We start from the raw sequence: 20949 nt of genomic DNA on the forward strand, positions 1-20949 counted from the left end.
TAGAAGCCACCCCGCCCGTGATGGGCTAGAAGCCACCGGCCGCCCGCCTGATGGGCTAGAAGCCACCCCGCCCGTGATGGGCCTAGAGCCACCCGCCCGTTATGGCTGAAGCCACCCAGCCCGTGATGGCTAGAAGCCACCCTGCCCTGTGATGGAGCTAGAAGCCACGCCTGCCCCGTGATGGCTTAGAAGCCACCCGCCCGTGATGGGCCTAGAAGCCACCACCGCCCGTGATGCGGCTTAGAAGCCACCCCGCCCGTTGTGGGCTAGAAAGCCACCCTGCCCGTGATGGGCTAGAAAGCCACCCCGCCCGGATGCGGCTAGAAGGCCACCCCGCCCGTGATGGCTAGAAGCCAACCCGCCCGCTGATGGGCCTAGAAGCCACCCCGCCCGTGATGGTGCTAGAAGCCACCCGCCCGTGATGGGCTAGAAGGCCACCCCGCCCCGTGGAGGGCTAGAACCACCCCGCCCGTGATGGGCTAGAAGCCACCCGCCCGTGATGGGCTAGAAGCACCCCCGCCCGGTGATGGGCTAGAAGCCACCCGCCCGTGATGGGCTAAAGCACCCGCCCTTGATGGGCTAGAAGCCACCCCGCCCAGTTGATGGGCTAGAACAACCCCGCCCTTGATGCGGCTAGAAGCCACCCCGCCTGGATGGGCTAGAAGCCACCCGCCCGTGATGGGTAGAACCACCCCGTGATGGGCTAGAAGCCACCCGCCGCCTGATGGGCTAGAAGCCACCCCGCCCGTGATGGGCTAGAAGCACCCTGCCCGTGATGGGCTAGAAGCCACCTCCGCCCGTGATGGGCTAGAAGCGGGCTAAGAAGCCACCCGCCGTGATGGCTAGAAGCCCACCCCGCCCTGATGGGCTATCAGCAGGACAATAGACTCTAGCCGAGTTTAGGCCTTAAATGTACAGTATTAGTGGATGTTTGCGAGGCATGTCACTTTCTTCCTTCTCTTTTGCATAGCCCACCAAATGTTTTCTAACGTCTGGATGGATCCATAAGGAATTACTATGGGAATAATATCACTGAATGACAGCATGGACAAGGTTTTAACATGACCAGGTATTTTATGGAAATGCACATTCAGAAATTGCAGCCCAAATAAATGGCTCACAGAGTCAAGTAACAGGACACATCTCAACATCAAACTGGTTAGAGAGACTGTGTGAATCAGGCCTTCATGGTGAATTGCTGCAAGAAACCCTACTAAAAATACACATTAAGAAGAAAGAGATTGTTGGGCCAAGAAACACAAGCAAGTTTTGACATTGACGTAGAAAATCTGTCCTGAGATTTTTAGGTTCCAACCTCCGTGTCTTTGTGAGACACAGTGTAGGTGAACACATGTGTGGCTTCCACACCGTTTGAAGATTGAGGAGGAGGTGTGATGTGTGGGGGGTGCATGGCATCACAGCATTTCTGCAGCGATTTGCCATCCAATCTGCGTTTGTGCTTAGTGGACTATATTTGTTTTTCAACAGGACAATGACCCAAAACACAACCTCCAGGCTCTGTAAAGGCTATTTGACCCAAGAAGGAGAGTGTTGGAGTGCGCATCAGAGACCTGGCCTCACAATCACCCGAACCTCAACCCAATTGAGATGGTTTGGAATGTGTTGGACCGGACAGTGAAATAAAAGCAGGCCAACCAAGTGCTCGCATATGGGGGAACTCCTTCAAGGACTGTTGGAAAAGCATTCCAAGTGAAGCTGGGTGAGAGAATGCCAAGAGTGTGCAGAGCTGTTTACTTTGAAGAATCTTAAAATACTTTTTTGGTACTACATGATTCCATTATGTGTTATCATAGTTTTTGATGTCTTCACTATTACTTCTAACAATGTAGAAAATAGTACCAAATAAATCAGACACAACTAAAAACCCTTGAATGATAACGGATCCAAGATGTCGTTAGCAGTCGATGTCTTTGTCTTGTCGTGTGCCTCCCGTTTATATATCGTTTTTATCTTTTTTCCTTGCATTATAATTGTTTTTTTTTTCTAGCTCTCACTTCAACATACTTCTCTGCAACTCACTGGTCACCCAATTGGTATGGATCTGCTATTTTCTGGCTTCTAGCCCATCACGGGCGGGGTGGCTTCTAGCCCATCACGGGCGGGGTGGCTTCTAGCCCATCACGGGCGGGGTGGCTTCTAGCCCATCAAGGGCGGGTGGCTTCTAGCCCATCAATGACACGTCGTTTGCAGAGTTCAAACACTTGTTTTCAAACTTGTTTTTCCACATGTTTTCATAATGCCTCCAGCTGTACATAACTACAGTAAATAAAAACACAGCATCTACAGYGGTACAAATATATTATTGAATGATTTTTATTTTTACGTTTTAAAATGTATATGTTAATTAAGCTACTGCGCAGTCTGACAACTAAACATAGCCTATAGTACACAGTAAACATGGTAAAGTACCTAATTCCTTACATAAGGGAGAGCAGGCCATTTCCAGACTTTCTCAGTGACCTCAAGTAGTCATTAACTCTGTCTTTAATGCTTTTTCAGGTTGCATCAGTCACTAGTGGGACTCATGGTTACTGTGATCGCTCATCTTTGTTGTTGTGAGTTGTAGGGGAAGGGGCTTGGGAGAAAGAGGTGAAGYGAGAGGTTTCATTCTCACCAAAAACGGTCTAAAAWAAGCCCAATGCATTTCTATGCGCTTATTTTGAACMCAAGCTTGTCGCCTGCCTTCCCTCCTTCGGGACAAGACTCCCACTGTTAGGGGGGAGACATGAGCATCTCCTCATTATATTCAGATCTCTGGTGTAAATGGGAAGGTGCACAAAGCACAATGAGTGAAGGAGACGAAACCAAAAAGACATGAGAACAAGTAGACAAACGCTCATAATAAAACCTTGATTGTTGCGATACGGGCATTTGGAATATCACACAACACCATTAATTTGATATATCACACCGGCTCTAAACTGCTCTACAGATAATCTCAGTGTGTCCTTCCTGGGATGATAATCTACTGTTGGGGAATGCCAACCCCACCAGACAAACACCTTTGTTCACCGTTCCACGGGAGCGGGCAATACTCAGCATATCATCATGTCCTAAATAATGGCCAAGTCTACCTCGCTCCCTGCTCAACTGAATCGCTTGGGAGTCACAAACAAGTCCTCCAACACCTATCAGAAACTGCTAAACTCCCCTCCTGCTCTCTGGGAATTGTGCACCTCAACCCTGGCCTTGACACGCCTGACCAGCCTCACCTGGAACCTGACACCGCCGAGCCAGCCTCAAACCCTGACCTGACGAACGCCGAGCCAGCCATCAACCCTGCGGCCTGACAACGCCGGCCATCACTCACAACCCAGCCTGACACATACGTCCCGACGCTCAGCCTACAAACCAACTGGGCCTTTTACACCGCCGAGCCAGCCTCACAGGCCCTGGGTACCTGACACGCCGAGCCAGCTCAACCCTGGCCTGACACGCCCGAGCCAGCCTCAAACCCTGGGCCTGACACCGCCGAGCAGCCTCAACCCTGGGCCTGACAACGCCGAGCCAGCCTCAACCCTGGCCTTGACAACCGACACGTCAACCTGGGCCTGACACCGCCAGCGTCACCCTGGGCCTGACACCGCCGAGCCAGGCCTCAACCCTGGGACCTGACACCGCCCGAGGCCAGCCTCAACCCTGCTAACGCGACCAGCCTAACCCTGGACCTGACACCGCCGAGCCAGCCTCAACCCTGGGCCTGACACGCCGAGCCAGGATCAACCCGTGGCCTGAGACCGCCGAGCCAGATCAACCCTGGGACCTAAGACGCCGCAGCCAGGATCAACCTGGGCCTGAGACCGTCGCGAGCAGGATCAACCCTGGCCTGAGGACCGCCGAGCCAAGGATCAACCTGGGCCTGACACCCACCGAGCCACCAATACCACAGGAATGAAAGCAGTGAATGGCCGCATCATCAAATCATCACCACCGCACAGTGGGTGACTGCTATGTCCCATGATTTCTCTCGAGTTTACAAGCGCCCAGATAAACTTTGACTGCCCAAAAATATCCAAGTCAGCTCATAACGCGAATCCAGTCTCTGCTTTTGCACGAAAGCTGTTTTAATTAGTTCCCAGCATCCAGATGCAAGAGAGGTAATCACTACCGAACTGCCTCCAATAAAAACGAAACAGCCTAAACCCAACATCAGAACATGTTACCGTTTTCCAAACTGTAAATCACACTCGAGTAATCTGGGACCCCACGTTAGCCCAAGGACTCCTTAGGAGGGGGGGTCTTGAACATTTGCAGTTGTCATTCCAACAAAGTCAATATCTTCTCACAAACTCCAAACCTTGACTTCCACTGCCTTTCAAGGACATGGCCCATAAAAACTCTACATCTGCTCTTCTCCAACTACAATTGTTCAGGAGAGACAGGATGAAGAGGGGTCTGCCTGGCTACAATGTTTTCAGGAGAGACAGGATCGAAGGAAGAAGAGGGGGTCTGCCTGGCTACAATGTTTTCAGGGAGAGACAGGATGGAAGAAAGACGGGGGTCTGCCTGGCTACAATGTTTTCAGGCAGAGACAGGATGAGAAGAAGAAGAGGGTCTGCCTGCGTACAATGTTTTCAAGAGAGACCAGGATAGAATGAAGAGGGGTCTGCCATGGCTAACAATGTTATTTCAGGCGAGAACGGATGAAAGGAAGGAGGGTCTGCCGTGGACTACAATGATTTCAGAGAGAGACAGGATGAAGAAGAGGGGGTCTGCCTGGCTACAATGTTTTCAGGAGAGACAGGATGGAAGGAAGAGGGAGGGGGTCTGCCTGGCTCACAATGTTTTCAGGAAGAGACAGGATAGAAGAGAAGAGGGTCTGCCTGGCTACAATGTTCAGGAGAAACAGTATGGAAGAAGAAGAGGGGTCTGCCTGCTACAATGTTTTCAGGAGAGACAGGATGAAGGAAGAGGAGGGGTCTGCCTGGCTACCAATGTTTTCAGGAATGAGACAGGATTGGAAGGAGAGAGGGGTCTGCCTGGCATCAATGGTTCAGGCAGAGACAGGATGGAAGGAAGGGGGGTCTGCCTCCTACATGTTTCAAGGAGAGGACAGGCTGGAAGGAGGAGGGGTCTTGCATGGCTACAAATATTTACAAGAGAACAGGATGAGAAGAGTAGGGTCTGCTCTGGCTACAAATGTTTTCAGAGAAGACAGATGAGAAGGAAGAGACGGGTCTGCCTGGCTACAATATTTCAGTGCAGAACAGGATGAAGGAAAAGGGTTCTGCCTGACACATGTTTCAGGAAGAGACCGACTGGAAAGGATAGAGGGGGTCTGCCTGCGTACAATTGTCAGGAAGAACAAGTGGTATGTAAGAAGAAGAGGGGTCTGCCTGGCTACAATGCTTTAAGAGAGAGACAGGATGGAAGGAAGAAGAGGGTCTGCCTGGCTACAATGTTTTGCAGAGAGACGGATGGGAAGAAGAGGGGTCTGCCTGGCTACAATGTTTTCAGCGAGAGACAGGATGGAAGGAGAGAGGGGGTCCTGCCTGGCTACAATGTTTTCAGGAGAGACAGGATGGAAGGAAGAGGTCTGCCTGGGCTGACAATGTTTTCAGGAGAGACAGGATGGAAGGAAAGGGGGTCTGCCTGGCTACAATGTTTCAGGAGAACAGGATGGAAGGAAGGAGGCGTCTGCCTGGCTACAATGTTTCAGGAGAACAGGATGAAGAGAGGGGTCTGCCTGGCTACAATGTATTTCAGGAGAGACAGATGGAGGAAGAGGGGTCTGCCTGGCTACAATGTTTCAGGAGAGACAGGATGAGAAGAGGGGGTCTGCCTGGCTACAATGTTTCAGGAGAGACAGGATGAAGGAGAAGAGGGGTCTGCCTGGCTACAATGTTTCAGGACGAGACAGGATGGAAGGAAGAGGGGCGGTCTGTGGCTACAATGTTTTCAGAGAGACAGGAAGAAGAGGGCGTCTGCCTGCTACAATGTTTTCAGAGAGACAGGAAGAAGAGGGGTCTGCCTGGCTACAATGTTTTCAGGAGAGACATGGAAGAGAGAGGGGGTCTGCCTGGCTACATGTTTTCCAGGAGACGAACAGAAGAAGAGGGGTCTGCCTGGCTACAATGTTCTTCAGGAGAGACAGGATGAAGAAGGAAAGAAGAGGGGTCTGCCTGGCTACAATTTTTCAGGAGAGACAGGATGGAAGGAAGAGAGGGGGTCTTGCCTGGCTACAATGTTTTCAGGAGAGACAGGATGAGGAAGAAGGGCGTCTGCCTGGCTACAATGTTTTCAGGAGAGACAGGATGAGAAGGAAGAGGGGTCTGCCTGCTACAATGTTTCAGGAGAGACAGGAGGAAGGAAAAAGAGGGGGTCTGCCTGGCTACAATGTTTTCAAGGAGAGACAGGATGGAAGGACGGGGGTCTGCCTGGCTACATGTTTTCAGGAGAGACAGGATGGAAGGAAGAGGAGGTCTGCCTGGCTACCAATGTTTCAGGAGAGACAGGAATGGAAGAAGAGGGTCTGCCTGGCTACAATGTTTTCACGAGAGACAGGATGAAGGAAGAGAGGGTCTGCCTGCTACAATGTTTGCAGGAGAGACAGGATGGAAGAAGAGGGGGGTCTGTCCTGGCTACAATGTTTTCAGGACTAGAGACAGGTAGAAGTGCGTCTGCCTTTGCTACAATGTTTTCAGAGAGACAGGAAGTAAGTAGAGGGGTCTGCCGCTACATGTTTCAGGATAGAGCAGGAAGAAGAAGGGGGTTGCCTGGCTACCAATGTTTTCAGGAAGACAGGAAGAAGTATGGGGGTCTGCCTGGCTACAAGTTTGCAGAGAAAACAGGGAAGAAGAGGGGTCTGCCTGGCTACTATACACTGTTTTCAGGGAGTAAAACTCATGGAAAATGAAGAGAGGTGCTGCCCTGGCTACAATGTTTTCAGAAGAAACATGAGGAAGAAGAGGGGCTCTGCTTGGCTACCAATGTTTTCAGGAGAAAACAGGCAAAAGAGGGGGTCTGCCTGGCTACAATGTTTTCAGGAGAAACAGGAAGAAGAGGGGGTTTGATGATTTACATTAAATAACGTATCCGATGTAAACAAATTGAACGGCCGTGATAATGAACTAGAAGGTATTGGCCTAAAAAATCTCCTCAAATGTCTAATACCCTTCTGGAATGTACAGACAACTTTACACCAAAAGACTGTTTCTGACCAGTTTAATAACATGCTTAGGGAATATCATTTCAGGACACTGTTCATCTTAAATGGGAGATTTTAACATTAATTATAAAGACAAGTCTTGTAGGAAAATCTAAAATCGGATCATAAATACCTTTGACCTCACAGCTCGTAAAAAGGCCAATCAGGGTGACTTGTCCTACTGACAGAACCCCTCTACTGGTTTCTTGGGCACAGCACCAGTGATTGACGCTCAACCGGTCATCACCATAAGGGAGGTTTCTGAGTCAGAGGTGAACAAGGTGATTCGCTCTCTAATGAACTAAAGCCAAMGATGTTTGGGCTGGACTCGACCTTAACTCCAAAGAGGTCACTGCCTGGCCCCATTAGTAAGGAGGAGACGGGGGACGGGTTCCAAGGGTCTGGAGGTCAACCATAATAACAGCCATCTTTAAATATTTTACACGCAATGCAGTTTGGCTTCAGAACAAACCACTCCACAGAAACAGCCAACAATTTTCTTCTGGAAAACGTAAAGTCCAAGATGGAGCAATGTTACAAGGGTCTCAGTGACTCATGTTTCCATCTCAATGTAAAAACAGTCTGCATGTTGTTCACAAAGAGGACAACTGATGCTCCTGAACCAGATGTCTAAACCCTAGAGCCACTCCAATTTGCATACCGCCCCAACAGATCCACAGATGATGCAATCTCTACTGCACTTCACACTGCCCTTTCCCACCTGGACAAAAGGAACACCTATGGGAGAATGCTGTTCATTGACTACAGCTCAGCRTTCAACACCATAGTGCCCTCAAAGCTCATCACTAAACTCATCACTAAAGGACCCTGGGACTAAACACCTCCCTCTGCAACTGGATCCTGGACTTCCTGACGGGCCGCCCACCACAAGGGTAGGTAACAACACATCTGCCACGCTGATCCTGATCCTGATCCACATCTGCCACGCTGATCCTCAACACATGGGGCCTCTCAGGGGTGCGTGCTCAGTCCCCTCCAGTACTCCCTGTTCCCTCATGACTGCATGGCCAGGCACGACTCTAACATCATCATTAAGTTTGCCGACGACACAACAGTGACCCCATGATCACCGACAATGATGAGACAACCTATAGGGAGGTCAGAGACCTGGCCGTGTCGTGCCAGGATAACAACCTCTTCCTCGACGTGATCAAGACAAAGGAGATGATTGTGGACGACAGGAAAAGGAGGACCGAGCACGCCTACATTCTCATCGACTGGGCTGCAGTGGAGCAGGTAGAGAGCTTCAAGTTCCTTGGTGTCCACATCACCAACAAACTAACATGGTCCAAACACACCAAGACAGTCATGAAGAGGGCATGACAAAGCCTATTCCCCCTCAGGAGACTGAAAAGATTTGGCATGCGTCCTCAGATCCTCAATAAGTTCTAGAGCTGCACCATCGAGAGCATCCTGACTGGTTGCATCACCACCTGGTATGTTAACTGCTCGGACTCCGACCGCAAGGCACTACAGAGGGTCGTGCGAACGACCCAGTACATAACTGGGGCCAAGCTGCCTGACATCCAGGACCTCTATACCAGGCGGTGTCAGAGGAAAGCCCTAAATATTGTCAAAGACCCCAGCCGCCCTAGTCATAGACTGTTCTCTCTGCTACCTCACGGCAAGCAGTACCGGAGCGCAGAGTCTAGGTCCATGAGGCTTCTTAACAGCTTCTACCCCCAAGCCATAAGACCCCTGAACAGCTAATCAAATGGCTATTTGCACCCCCCTCCCCCTTTTTACACTGCTGCTACTCTGTTTATTATCTATGCATAGTCACTTTAACGCTACCCACATGTACATATTACCTCAAYTAACCTGCGCCTCCACACATTGACTCTGTACCCCCTGTATATAGTACTGTTATTTTACTGCTGATGTTTCATTATTTTTTGTTGTTTTTACTTTTTCTTAAAACTGCATTGTTGGTTAAGGGCTTGTTAGTAAGCATTTCACTGTAAGGTCTACTACACCTGTTGTATTTGGCACATGTGACAAATAACATTTGATTTGACTAGTTGGGCCCAAGCTTGCTGTACTAACATTAAAACCCATTCAGTGCATCTACAAACAGGCTCTCAAAGTGCTTGATAGAAACCCCAATAGACATCACTGTTAAATCCTCAGAAAGCATGACTCCGAGTTGCGGAAAATCTTGTGCAATACACCGACATGTCGCCTGGCAGGTGGGAGTAACCAAGAAAGGTTGCTGGATCGAATCCCTTTGCTGACATGGTAAAAATCTTGTCGTTCAGGCCCTTAAGGAACGTCTCGGCGCCCGGGGTGGATGATTACATTCAGTTTGTACAACTGACTAGGTATCCCCCCCTTTACAACTGACAGGTATCCCCCCCTTTACAAACTGACTAGGTATCTCCCTTTTAGATCCTAAATGGCCTGGCTGCCCTCCACTTAATATTTTAAATCAAACAGAAAACCCAAAAACCACTGCGGCAGATCCACAAGGTCTGCCATGAGAGTGACTGTATAGTTCCCTTAAGAAAAGCACCTTTAGTCCAACTGTTTTCTCTGTGAGAATTCCCATGTCTGGAAAACACTGCATCAGACACACATAATGCACACCACAAACAATTTTCTACAAAAAATAAAGACATGGCTAAAGGTCAATCAGACTTGTGTACATAATCCCTAGCTGTGTACTGCCGCTTTCCATGTTGTCTGTTGATTGTTTAGTGTGTAAACGCTCATTGTTATTGTTTTAATAACCTGCTGAGGGACTGCAGTTGAAAATTAGCCGGCTCGCTACAACCGGCACTTTTACTGTAAAGTTGATTAAATGTGCACTGTCCCTGTAAAAATAAASGCAATAAATAAAATTGCTAGCTAGCTAGTAGCTACAATAACACAAATAAGCCAAACATGAACATTAGCTATGTCTTGCAACTAGAAAGCTAGCTAGCTAGCTAGCTAAAAATGGTAATTGATCAGAACTTCGAGTAAAATTAAAATGTTATAGGTTGGGTAGTTAGCTAGTCAGATGCCAACATCATTGGCTAGTTTGCTAGTAAACTGGCTGAAATGTATTATTACAATTTGCTTACTAGCTAGCAATCGTTAGCTAGCTAACGTCAACTAAATGGCTACTGTATAACGTTACAATTTCTAAAGTACACATCAAAAGGATAGTCGCAACATACTTGTAAGCAAATATAGTTAGCCTAATCGCTATCTAATTTTAAACTATTTCAAACATTTGGGGGATTTTTTCTTGTTAGCTRGTTAAGTTATCCAAATAGCTAACGTTAGCTAGCGAGCTAAAGCCAGCATTTCAGGGAAGTCGAAACTCATCGGGGCGGTTTTAGCATAATTTTCTGTTATGAAAACAGAAGCTTAGCGAAGTTAGCTAGGTAGGCGAATCGAGTTAAGTAACATATCAAACAACAAAAAACGAATAACTAAATTAATACGTTATACTGTAAGCGTATTATCTTTCCTAAGCTAACTAGCTCGTCTAACAAAGCTAAACTTGTGACCTAGCTAACTAGTTAGCTTGCAGGCCGTCGTTGCATTGATTTAGGAAGCGAACTAGAGTAGCTAGATACTTCATTCCGACTTACCGTTAAAAAAAAAAAAAAGATCCACCTTACGGCTTTTCCCGTGGGGGAAAAAAATTTGAACTTCAACGATTCACCCGATGTCACTTCGGTATAAAAATGGATTGATCCGAAAATGGCATTTGTGTTCTTCGTTGAAACTTACAACGGGTTACTTCTCAGTTCCAGACTTCTGCCCTTCCCATTGGAAACACCCACCAACCAACCAGCTAGCCACCTCCTTGTGKATGGATTCAACAGGATTCAAACTATCACTACGGAATCTCGCGAGGACACGCACACGTACACACTTGTTCAAATCATTGGACAGGCCCTTGTTGGTACAGGCAAAAGTTGCATTGTGGTCACGGGCCAGGCTGCCCTATCAAGAAAACATTAAGTGAAACCTTTTCAGGAAACATTACAGTTCAATGTGTCTCCTAAAGAAGGAAACACTACACAGTTCAATATGCCTCCTAATGCAGGACACTACACAGTTCAATATGCCTCCTAATGCAGGACACTACACAGTTCAATATGCCTCCTAATGCAGGACACTACATGGTTCAATATGCCTCCTAAAGCAGGAAACATTACAGTTCAATATGCCTCCTAAAGAAGGAAACACTACACAGTTCAATATGCCTCCTAATGCAGGAAACATTACAGTTCAATATGCCTCCTAAAGCAGGAAACATTACACGGTTCAATGCCTCCTAAAGCAGGAAACATTACAGTTCAATATGCCTCCTAAAGCAGGAAATATTTCACTGTTCAATATGCCTCCTAAAGCAGGACACACTACACGGTTCAATGCCTCCTAAAGCAGGAAACATTACAGTTCAATATTTCTCCTAAAGCAGGAAATATTACACTGTTCAATATGTCTCCTAAAGCTTGGCTCCCAAGTGGCGCAGCAGTCTAAGGCACTGCATCTCAGTGTTAGAGGTGTCACTACAGACCCTGGTTCAATTCCAGGCTGTATCACAACCGGCTGTGATTGGGAGTTCCATAGGGCGGCGCACAATTGGCCCAGCGTCGTCCAGGTTAGGGTGTGGCCGGGGTAGGCCGTCATTGTAAATAAGAATTTGTTCTTAAATGACTTGATTAGTGAAATAAAGGTTAAATAAAGCAATGTGTCATGACTGGCCTGCTTGGGTCAGGTTACCGTGGACCACAAACCTACAGAGAGATCTCTCACACCCACCAGGGGGGAAGAGATCGAGAGGTATGGAGATGGGGAGGTTTTATGACACCTCACGCCCATTGTAAATCTAAGGCAGCAGACAAAATTCTTGTACTCTCACTATGGAGAACCGCCTCAGAACATTAACATGCAATAAATGGACTTTGGGACAATAGATTTCGTCAGCCACAATGTTGGTAATGACGATAGTGAAATAAAATGAATGTTGTTTGTTAGTATTAAAAGTTAAAGGACGACGTTATAACGAAAACTTGTAACTTTAAGAGTTTTCCTAGTATATGCTTGATGTTTGCATATTGTACGTTGTGTGGAAAATGTCCAGATCAAAAGAATGTTTCTGTAAAGATGAATGTGAAGTTAGTTGTCTAAATGGATCTGAGTAAAATCCAGACCTTGCCTGTACTGAGAGACGCCAGACTATCTTGCCATAAACGGAAATGCCTATTTCTGACCCGAGGGTATAAACTTGTGAGTAAGAAATTTACATGCAGAATAAGTGACCTGAGCTGCGCCGGGTCTGAGTAGTCAACAACCCAAAACGCAACACGAGGTTGAAGACAAGGAACCTTTTATTCTATCTATGCTACGGATGAGTAGCTGCGTCTAGAGAGGTGAATTCATGCAGGACCACCCGGTCACCACTCTCCATCGAATCGTGTGTCTACACTGCTTCTTATTCCTACTCTGTGAGCCTGAGCGACAGGGCTGGCTGTTCTCAGAAGACCTCTTTCAGAACAATGACGAGAGAACAGACCACTAAGACAAAGGACACTGACATTGTGAGGACAACAGAGAGTTACACCCTGTAACCAGAGAAGTGTGTCATCAGAGAAGCCGAAACTCGTCCACGAAGACACACACCGTCGGAGACCTTCGACATGTAATAACTGTACATCATTTATTCTGACCCATAAGAGCGGCATTCGGGCAAGTTAAGTTAAACTAGGCTTAGTTTACACAATACACCCAAGTGTGCTTTTCTCTCTTTTAAATCCCATCTTGTGTAACACGTGATATTTGTTGGCCTACTAGGGAGCTGTTTCGTTGTACTAAGTTCTAATCAATAGCCTAGACTGTGTGTTGTGTATCTTATATTACCATTTTAGCTTGTTAGTAAATGAATAATCAACTCATTGGTGTGGTAAGAACTTATTTGTTGAGACTCAGGTCTGTGCAGATTCCCGGATTATAAACGTTCAGAATGAGACTGAAGAGGAATTTGATTGAATAAGCGACTGTTGTAAAATCGATATTCTGATATTCTTTGAGTTAATTTGAGAACTAGAAACTCAATAAACCAAACTTTCCCATGGTGCCCCAGGTTAATGAGTTAATAATTACCTGATTCATTTAATCCAGTACGACCCTGCCTCGAGCGGAAGCGGCGCAGGTCTAATCCAGCACTTGTCATCTCCCGTCTGGATTACGCAACTCGCTGTTGGCTGGGCTCCCTGCCTGTGCCATTAAACCCTACAACTCACCAACGCCGCAGCCGTCTGGTGTTCAACTTTCCAAGTTCTCTCACGTCACCCCGCCTCCGCTCTCTCCACTGGCTTCCAGTTGAAGCTCGCATCCGCTACAGACCATGTGCTTGCCTACGGAGATGTGAGGGAACGCACCTCCGTATCTCAGCTCTGATCAGGCCCTACACCAAACAAGGCACTGCGTTCATTCTCACCTCTGGCCTGCTCGCCTCCCTACCTCTGAGAAGTACAGTTCCCCGCTACCCAGTCAAAACTGTTCGCTGCTCTGGCACCCCAATGGTGAAAAACTCCCTCACGACGCCAGTCAGCGGAGTCAATCACCACCTTCGGAGACCCTGAAACCCCACCTCTTTAAGGAATACCTAGGATAGATAAAGTAATCCTTCTAACCCCCCCCCTTAAAAGAGTTAGATGCACTATTGTAAAGTGGTTTGTCCACTGGATATCTAAGGTGAATTGCACCAATTTGTAAGTCGCTCTGGATAGAGCGTCTGCTAAACTGACTTAAATGTAATGTACAATTTGTAATACATGTATTATAAACCGTTAATCACTCGATGAGCAGCAGTCATTAATCAATATTAATCAAATCAACAAAAAGAAACATCACGACAAGTACATCAGCTGTGATTGAATGGATGGGGATTTGGACGACTCGGTCAATAACCTATAGTGGAGACCTCATAGGCATCTCTCCCACACGGAACACATGATGAGGTCCAATGAGGACTGATTCTGCCACAGTTTGAGCACTGAATGGGTGCATCAAAAATGGCAACCCTTTTTCCCTACATACAGGGCCTTCAGAAAGTATTCACATCCCTTGACTTGTTCCACATTTTTATTGTGTTACGGCCTCAATTTAAAATGGATTAAATAGAGATTTTTTTTTGGTCACTGGTCTACACACATTACCCCATAATGTCAAAGTGGAATAATGGTTTTGGAATCTTATACAAAGTAATTTAAAATGAGAAGTTAAAATTTCTTGAGTCAATAAGTATTTACCACTTTGTTATAGCAAGTTCAGGAGTAAAAATGTGCTTAACAAGTCACATAATAAGTTGCATGGACTCACTCTGTGTGCAATAATAGTGTTTAACTTGATTTTTGAATGACTACCTCATCACTGTACCCCACACATACAATTATCTGTAAGCTCCCTCAGTCGAGCAGTGAATTTCAAACACAGAATAAACCACAAAGACCAGGGAGGTTTTCCAATGCCTCTCAAAGAAGGGCACCTATTATTATTGGTAGATGGGTACAAAAATTAATAGACATTGAAYATCCMTTTGAGCATGGTGAAGTAATTAWTTACAAAGATACAGGCGTCCTTCCTAACTCAGTTGCCGGAGAGGARGGAAACCACTCAGGATTTTCATCATGAGGCCAATGGGGACTTTAAAACAGTTACAGAGTTTAAAGGCTGTGATAGGAGAAAATTGGATCAACAACATTGTAGTTACTCCACAATACTAACCTAAATGACAGAGTRAAAATAAGGAAACCTGTACCTGGAATACAAATATTCCAAAACATGCATSATGTTTGCAACAAGGCACTAAAGTCATACTGCAAAAAATGTGGCAAAGAAATTAACTTTTTGTCCTGAATGCAAAGTGTTATGTTTGGGACTAACACCATACAACACATTACGGAGTATACTCTGTCACGTCTACTCCCGCTCTGGCGTTCAACATCACTGGTTTACTAACCACCGGTCCTGGCAGACTATCATTACTCACACCCCATCATTAGGCACACCTGGACTTTATCATTACCCTGATTACACCCCATTTATTTAGCCCTCATTTGTCATCAGTCCTCAGGTGTTATTGGTTGTGTCTCATGTTCAGTATGCGGCCCATGTTTGCTATTTTGTATCTGTTCAGTATTAAAGTCACCTTCTGCACCTGCTTTCTGACTCCCGACGTATGTTACACACTCTCCATATTTTCAAGCATACTGATGGCTGCATCATGTTATGGGTATGCTTGTAATTTTTAAGGACTGGGGAGTTTTTTAGGATAAAAATAAACAGAATAGAGCTAAGCACAGGCTTAATCATAGAGAGGGTCACCTCGCTTCTAGTCCTTAGGAAACTATGCAATGTTTTGTTTTTTGAATGTATTATTTCTTACATTGTTAGCCCAAAGGCCTATAGCTTGGGTGTCCAAATTTCATCCACTCAAATTACGAGGGCACACAATTACAACATTAATAGGCACAGCTATTTATAGGCTATTTCACTGTGGAAAATGGGCTGCAAAACATGTTATGTTTTTATTTAACCAGGCAAAGTCAGTTTAGAAGAAATTCTTATTTACAATTACGGCCTACAAAAGGCAAAGGCCTCCGCCGCGGACGTGGCTAAAAAATATAGGACAAAACACACATTGCAAGACAGACACAACATAAGAGAAACCTAAGACAACAACATGCATGGCAGCAACACATGACAACACAGACAATGGACAACACAAAACATGGTAGCAACACAACACGGCTGCGCACACATGAACAAAACATTGTGGCACAGACACAACAGCACCCAAAGGGCAAGAAAGGTAGATATTGTGTATTTGAGAAATGATTATGTTCTAACGCGGTCAAGATGGTAAAAGGGGGTTTACAAAATGCCAATGGATTTGTTATGCAGCGGTTGAGTGATTTGAATTAACAAATGACAATGGGTTTCCGTTCTGGCATTGAAGTGATTGGGATTAGGAAAGATCAAGGAGGTAAAAAGTTTCAATGATGGTAGTTTGGTAGAGGCTGTACGAGAGCAGTCGACTGTTGCTGTAGAGGCTGCAGAGAGCATGTCGACTGTTGGTCTGAAGAGGCTTGTAGAGAGCAGTCGGACTGTTGGCTGAAGAGGCTGTAGAGAGCAGTCGATGTTGGCTGTAGAGAGCAGTGACGGGGCTGTTGGAGCTCGACTGTTGGGCTGAAGAGAGCAGTCGACTGTTGCTGAAGAAGCTGCAGAGAGCAGTCGACTGTTGGTCTGAAGAGGCTGTAGAGAGCAGTCGACTGTTTGGGCTGAAGAGGCTGCAGAGGGCAGTCGACTGTTGGGCTGAGAGAGGCAGTCGACTTTGGCTGTAGAGGCTGAGAGAGAGTCGACTGTTTCTGAAGAGCTGCAGAGCAGTCGACTGTTGGCTGTTAGGCTGCAGAGAGCAGTCGACTGTTGGTCTGAAGAGGCTGCAGAGAGCAGTCGACTGTTGGGCTGAAGAGGCTGCAGAGAGCAGTCGACTGTTGGTCTGAAGAGGCTTAGAGAGCAGTCGACTGTTGGGCTGAAGAGGCTATGTGAGAGAGCAGTGCGACTGTTGGGCTGAAGAGGCTGTAGAGAGCAGTCGACTGTTGGCTGTAGAGAGCAGTCGACTGTTGGGCTGTAGAGAGCAGTCGACTGTTGGCGGCTGTAGAGAGCAGGTCGACTGTTGGGCTGAAGAGAGCAGTCGACTGTTGGCTGAAGAAGCTGCAGAGACGCAGTGCGACTGTTGGGCTGTAGAGAGGCAGTCGACTGTTGGGCTGAAGAGGCTGTAAGAGAGCAGTCGACTGTTGGGCTGAAGAGGCTGTAGAGAGCAGTCGACTGTTGGGCTGAAGAGCAAGAGGCTGCTAGAGACAGTCGACTGTGTGGCTGTAGAGAGCAGTCGACTGTTGGCTGAAGAGGCTGTAGAGAGCATCGGACTGTTGGGCTAAGAGGCTGAAGAGAGCAGTCGACTGTTGGGGCTGAAGAAGCTGCAGAGACAGTCGACTGTTGGGCTGAAGAGGCTGTAGAGAGCAGTCGACTGTTGGCTGAAGAGGCTGTAGAGGCAGTCGACTGTTGGGCGGAAGAGGGCTGTAGAGAGCAGTCGACTGTTGGGCTGAAGAAGAGCAGTCGACTGTTGGTCTGAAGAGGCTGTAGAGAGCAGTCGATGTTGGGCTGAAGAGGCTGCAGAGGCAGTCGACTGTTGGCTGAAGAGGCTTGTAAGAGAGCAGTCGACTGTGGCTGAAGAGGCTGTAGAGAGCAGTCGACTGTTGGTCTGAAGAGGCTGTGGAGAGCAGTCGACTGTGGGCTGAAGGCGTAGAGAGCAGTCGACGCTAGAGGCTTAAGAGTCGACTTTTGGTCTGAAGAGGCTGTAGAGAGCAGTCGACTGTTGGGCTGAAGAGGCTGTAGAGAGCAGTCGACTGTTGGCTGAAGAGGCTGTAGAGACAGTCGACTGTTGTCTGAAGAGGCTGTAGAGAGCAGTCGACTGTTGTTTGAAGAGGCTGCAGAGAGCAGTCGACTGTTGGGCTGAAGAGGCTGCAGAAGAGCAGTCGACTGTTGGGCTGTAGAGGCTGCGAGGGCAGTCGACTGTTGGGCTGAAGAGGCTGCAGAGAGCAGTCGACTGTTGGGCTGAAGAGGCTGCAGAGAGCAGTCGACTGTTGGGCTGAAGAGGCTGCAGAGAGCAGTCGACTGTTGGGCTGAAGAGCGTGCAGAGAGCAGTCGACTGTTGGCTGAAGAGGCTGTAGAGAGCAGTCGATGTTGGGTGATAGAGAGCAGTCGACTGTTGGGTGAAGAGCTGTAGAGAGCAGACGACTGTTGGGGCTGAAGAGGCTGCTAGAGAGCAGTCGACTGTTGGGCTGAAGAGGCTGCCAGAGAGCAGTCGACTGTTGGGCTGAGAGGCTGTGGAGAGCAGTCGACTGTTGGGCTGAAGAGAGCAGTCGACTGTTGGGCTGAAGAGGCTGTAGAGGCAGTCGACTGTTGGGCTGAAGAGGCTGCAGAGAGCAGTCGACTGTTGGCTGAAGAGGCTGTAGAGGGCAGTCGACTGTTGGGCTGAAGAGAGCAGTCGACTGGGCTGAAGAGGCTGTGGAGAGCAGTCGACTGTTGGGCTGAAGAGAGCAGCGAACTGTTGGGCTGAAGAGGCTGCAGAGAGCAGTCGACTGTTGGTCTGAAGAGGCTTGTAGAGAGCAGTCGACTGTTGGGCTGAAGAGGCTGTAGAGAGCAGTCGACTGTTGGGCTGAAAGAGGCTGTAGAGAGCAGTCGACTGTTGAGCTGTAGAGAGCAGTCGACTGTGGGCTGTAGAGAGCAGTCGGACTGTTGGGCTGTAGAGAGCAGTCGACTGTTGGGGCTGAAGAGAGCAGTCGACTGTTGGTGGAGCTGAGAGAGCAGTCGACTGTTGGGCTGTAGAGAGCAGTCGACTGTTGGGCTGAAGAGCGGTAGAGGCAGTCGACTGTTGGGCTGAAGAGGCTGTAGAGAGCAGTCGACTGTTGGGCTGAAGAGGCTGTAGAGAGCAGTCGACTGTTGGGCTGAAGAGGTAGGAGCAGTCGACTGTTGGGCTGTAGAGAGCAGTCGACTGTTGGCTGAAGAGGCTGTAAGAGAGCAGTCGACTGTTGGGCTGAGAGGCTGTGAAGAGAGCAGTCGACTGTTGGGCTGAGAGCTGCAGAGAGCAGTCGACTGTTGGCTGAAGAGGCTGTAGAGAGCAGTCGACTGTTGGCTGAAGAGGCTGTAGAGGGCAGTCGACTGTTGGGCTGAAGAGGCTGTAGAGAGCAGTCGACTGTTGGCTGAAGAGAGCAGTCGACTGTTGGTCTGAAGAGGCTGTAGAGAGCAGTCGACTGTTGGGCTGAAGAGGCTGCAGAGGGCAGTCGACTGTTGGGCTGAGAGGCTGTAGAGAGCAGTCGACTGTGGGCTGAGAGGCTGTAGAGAGCAGTCGACTGTTGGTCTGAGAGGCTGTAGAGAGCAGTCGACTGTTGGCTGAAGAGGCTGTAGAGAGCAGCTCGACGTTGGTCTTGAAGAGGCGCTGTAGAAGCAGTCGACTTTGTGTCTGAAGAGGCTTAGAGAAGCAGTCGTCTGTTGGGCTGAAGAGGCTGTAGAGAGCAGTCGACTGTTGGCTGAAGAGGCTGTGAGAGAGCAGTCGACTGTTGGTCTGAAGAGGCTGTAGAGAGCAGTCGACTGTTGTTTGAAGAGGCTGCAAGAGCAGTCGACTGTTGGGCTGAAGAGGCTGCAGAGAGCAGTCGACTGTTGGGCTGTAGAGGCTGCAGAGGGCAGTCGACTGTTGGGCTGAAGAGGCTGCAGAGAGCAGTCGACTGTTGGCTGAAGAGGCTGCAGAGAGCAGTCGACTGTTGGCTGAAGAGGCTGCAGAGAGCAGTCGACTGTTGGGCTGAAGAGGCTGCAGAGAGCAGTCGACTGTTGGGCTGAAGAGGCTGTAGGAGAGCAGTCGACTGTTGGGCTGAAGAGAGCAGTCGACTGTTGGGCTGAAGAGGCTGTAGAGAGCAGACGACTGTTGGGCTGAAGAGGCTGTAGAGAGCAGTCGACTGTTGGGCTGAAAGAGGCTGCAGAGAGCAGTCGACTGTTGGCTGGAGAGGCTGTGGAGAGCAGTCGACTGTTGGGCTGAAGAGAGCAGTCGACTGTTGGCTGAAGAGGCTGTAGAGAGGGCAGTCGACTGTTGGCTGAAGAGGCTGCAGAAGCAGGCGACTGTTGGGCGAAGGGCTGTAGAGGGCAGTCGACTGTTTGGGCTGAAGAGAGCAGTCGACTGTTGGGGCTGAAAGAGGCTGTGGGAGAGCAGTCGACTGTTTTTGGGTCTGAGAGAGCAGTCGACTGTTGGGCTGAAGAGGCTTAGAGGGCAGTCGACTGTTGGGCTGAAGAGGCTGCAGAGAGCAGTCGACTGGGGCTGAAGAGGCTGTAGAGGGCAGTCGACTGGTGGGCTGAAGAGAGCAGTCGACTGTTGGGCTGAAGAGGGCTGCTGGAGAGCAGTCGACTGTTGGTGGCTGAAGAGAGCAGTCGGACTGTTGGCTGAAGAGGCGTAGAGGCAGTCGACTGTTGGGCTGAAGAAGCAGTCGACTGTTGGGCTGAAGAGAGCAGTCGACTGTTGGGCTGAAGAGAAGCAGTCGACTGTTGGGGCTGAAGAGAGCAGTCGAACTCTGTTGGCGAAGAGAGCAGTCGACTGTTGGCTGAAGACTGTAGAGAGCAGCGACTGTTGGGCTGGAAGACTGTAGAGAGCAGTCGACTGTTGGGCTAGACTAGAGGCAGTCGGACTGTTGGGCTGAAGAGAGCAGTCGACTTGGCTGAAGAGAGCAGTCGACTGTTGGCTGAAGAGAGCAGTCGACTGTTGGCTGAAGACTGTAGAGAGCAGTCGACTGTTGGGCTGTAGAGGCTGTAGAGAGCAGTCGACTGTTGGGCTGTAGAGGCTGTTAGAGAGCAGTCGACTGTAATGTGTCCAGGAGAACATTAAATAAATCTGTTCCGTTTATTATCAGTACGCTTTGGAGTCTTCAGTAAAAGAACCCAGCATCTTAGGATGCTGTAGAGACAATACATCACCCGAAGCATCCACAGCTGTCAGTAAGAGTGTCCGTGATTGAGTCTTTGAATGAAGAGATGGAAGACATAACTGTCCAGTTTGAGTATTTGTTGCTACCGTGCTTCTACACACCTGCAATGCTTGCTGTTTGGGTTGTTAGGCTGGGTTTCTGTACAGCACTTTGATATATCAGCTGATGTAAGAAGGGCTATATAAATTCATTTGATTTGATTTGTTGCAACTCGTTCAGTCACCT

At 48.4% G+C, this 20949-nt stretch overlaps 1 protein-coding gene across 1 annotated transcript; it reads right to left on the minus strand.

Moving 5' to 3' along the window:
* Positions 1-15769: 15769 nt before the first annotated feature.
* Positions 15770-20621, minus strand: LOC139024155 (serine-rich adhesin for platelets-like). The gene is made up of 6 exons (XM_070438683.1): positions 19709-20621; positions 19109-19495; positions 18190-18765; positions 17905-18104; positions 16222-17818; positions 15770-15810 (listed from the first exon to the last, which is right to left on the minus strand). Exons 1-6 carry the CDS (start codon positions 20619-20621, stop codon positions 15770-15772), a joined length of 3714 nt encoding a protein of 1237 aa, XP_070294784.1.
* Between the last annotated feature and the right edge of the window lie 328 nt (positions 20622-20949).

The sequence above is a fragment of the Salvelinus sp. IW2-2015 genome, unplaced genomic scaffold, assembly GCF_002910315.2.
Source record: "Salvelinus sp. IW2-2015 unplaced genomic scaffold, ASM291031v2 Un_scaffold1112, whole genome shotgun sequence".
Classification (NCBI taxonomy): Eukaryota; Metazoa; Chordata; class Actinopteri; order Salmoniformes; family Salmonidae; genus Salvelinus; species Salvelinus sp. IW2-2015.

Excerpts from the sequence above, each read along its gene's own strand:
- LOC139024155 (XM_070438683.1), bottom strand. The coding sequence starts at position 20,621 with ATGTTCTCCTGGACACATTACAGTCGACTGCTCTCTAACAGCCTCTAC. Across the intron at positions 18,766-19,108 it reads TACAGCCTCTCAGACCAACA|CCTCTTCAGCCAACAGTCGA; the intron begins GTCGACTGCTCT and ends GCTCTCTTACAG. Across the intron at positions 15,811-16,221 it reads AGCAACAGTCGACTGCTCTC|CCACGTCCGCGGCGGAGGCC; the intron begins GTACAGCCTCTA and ends TATATTTTTTAG.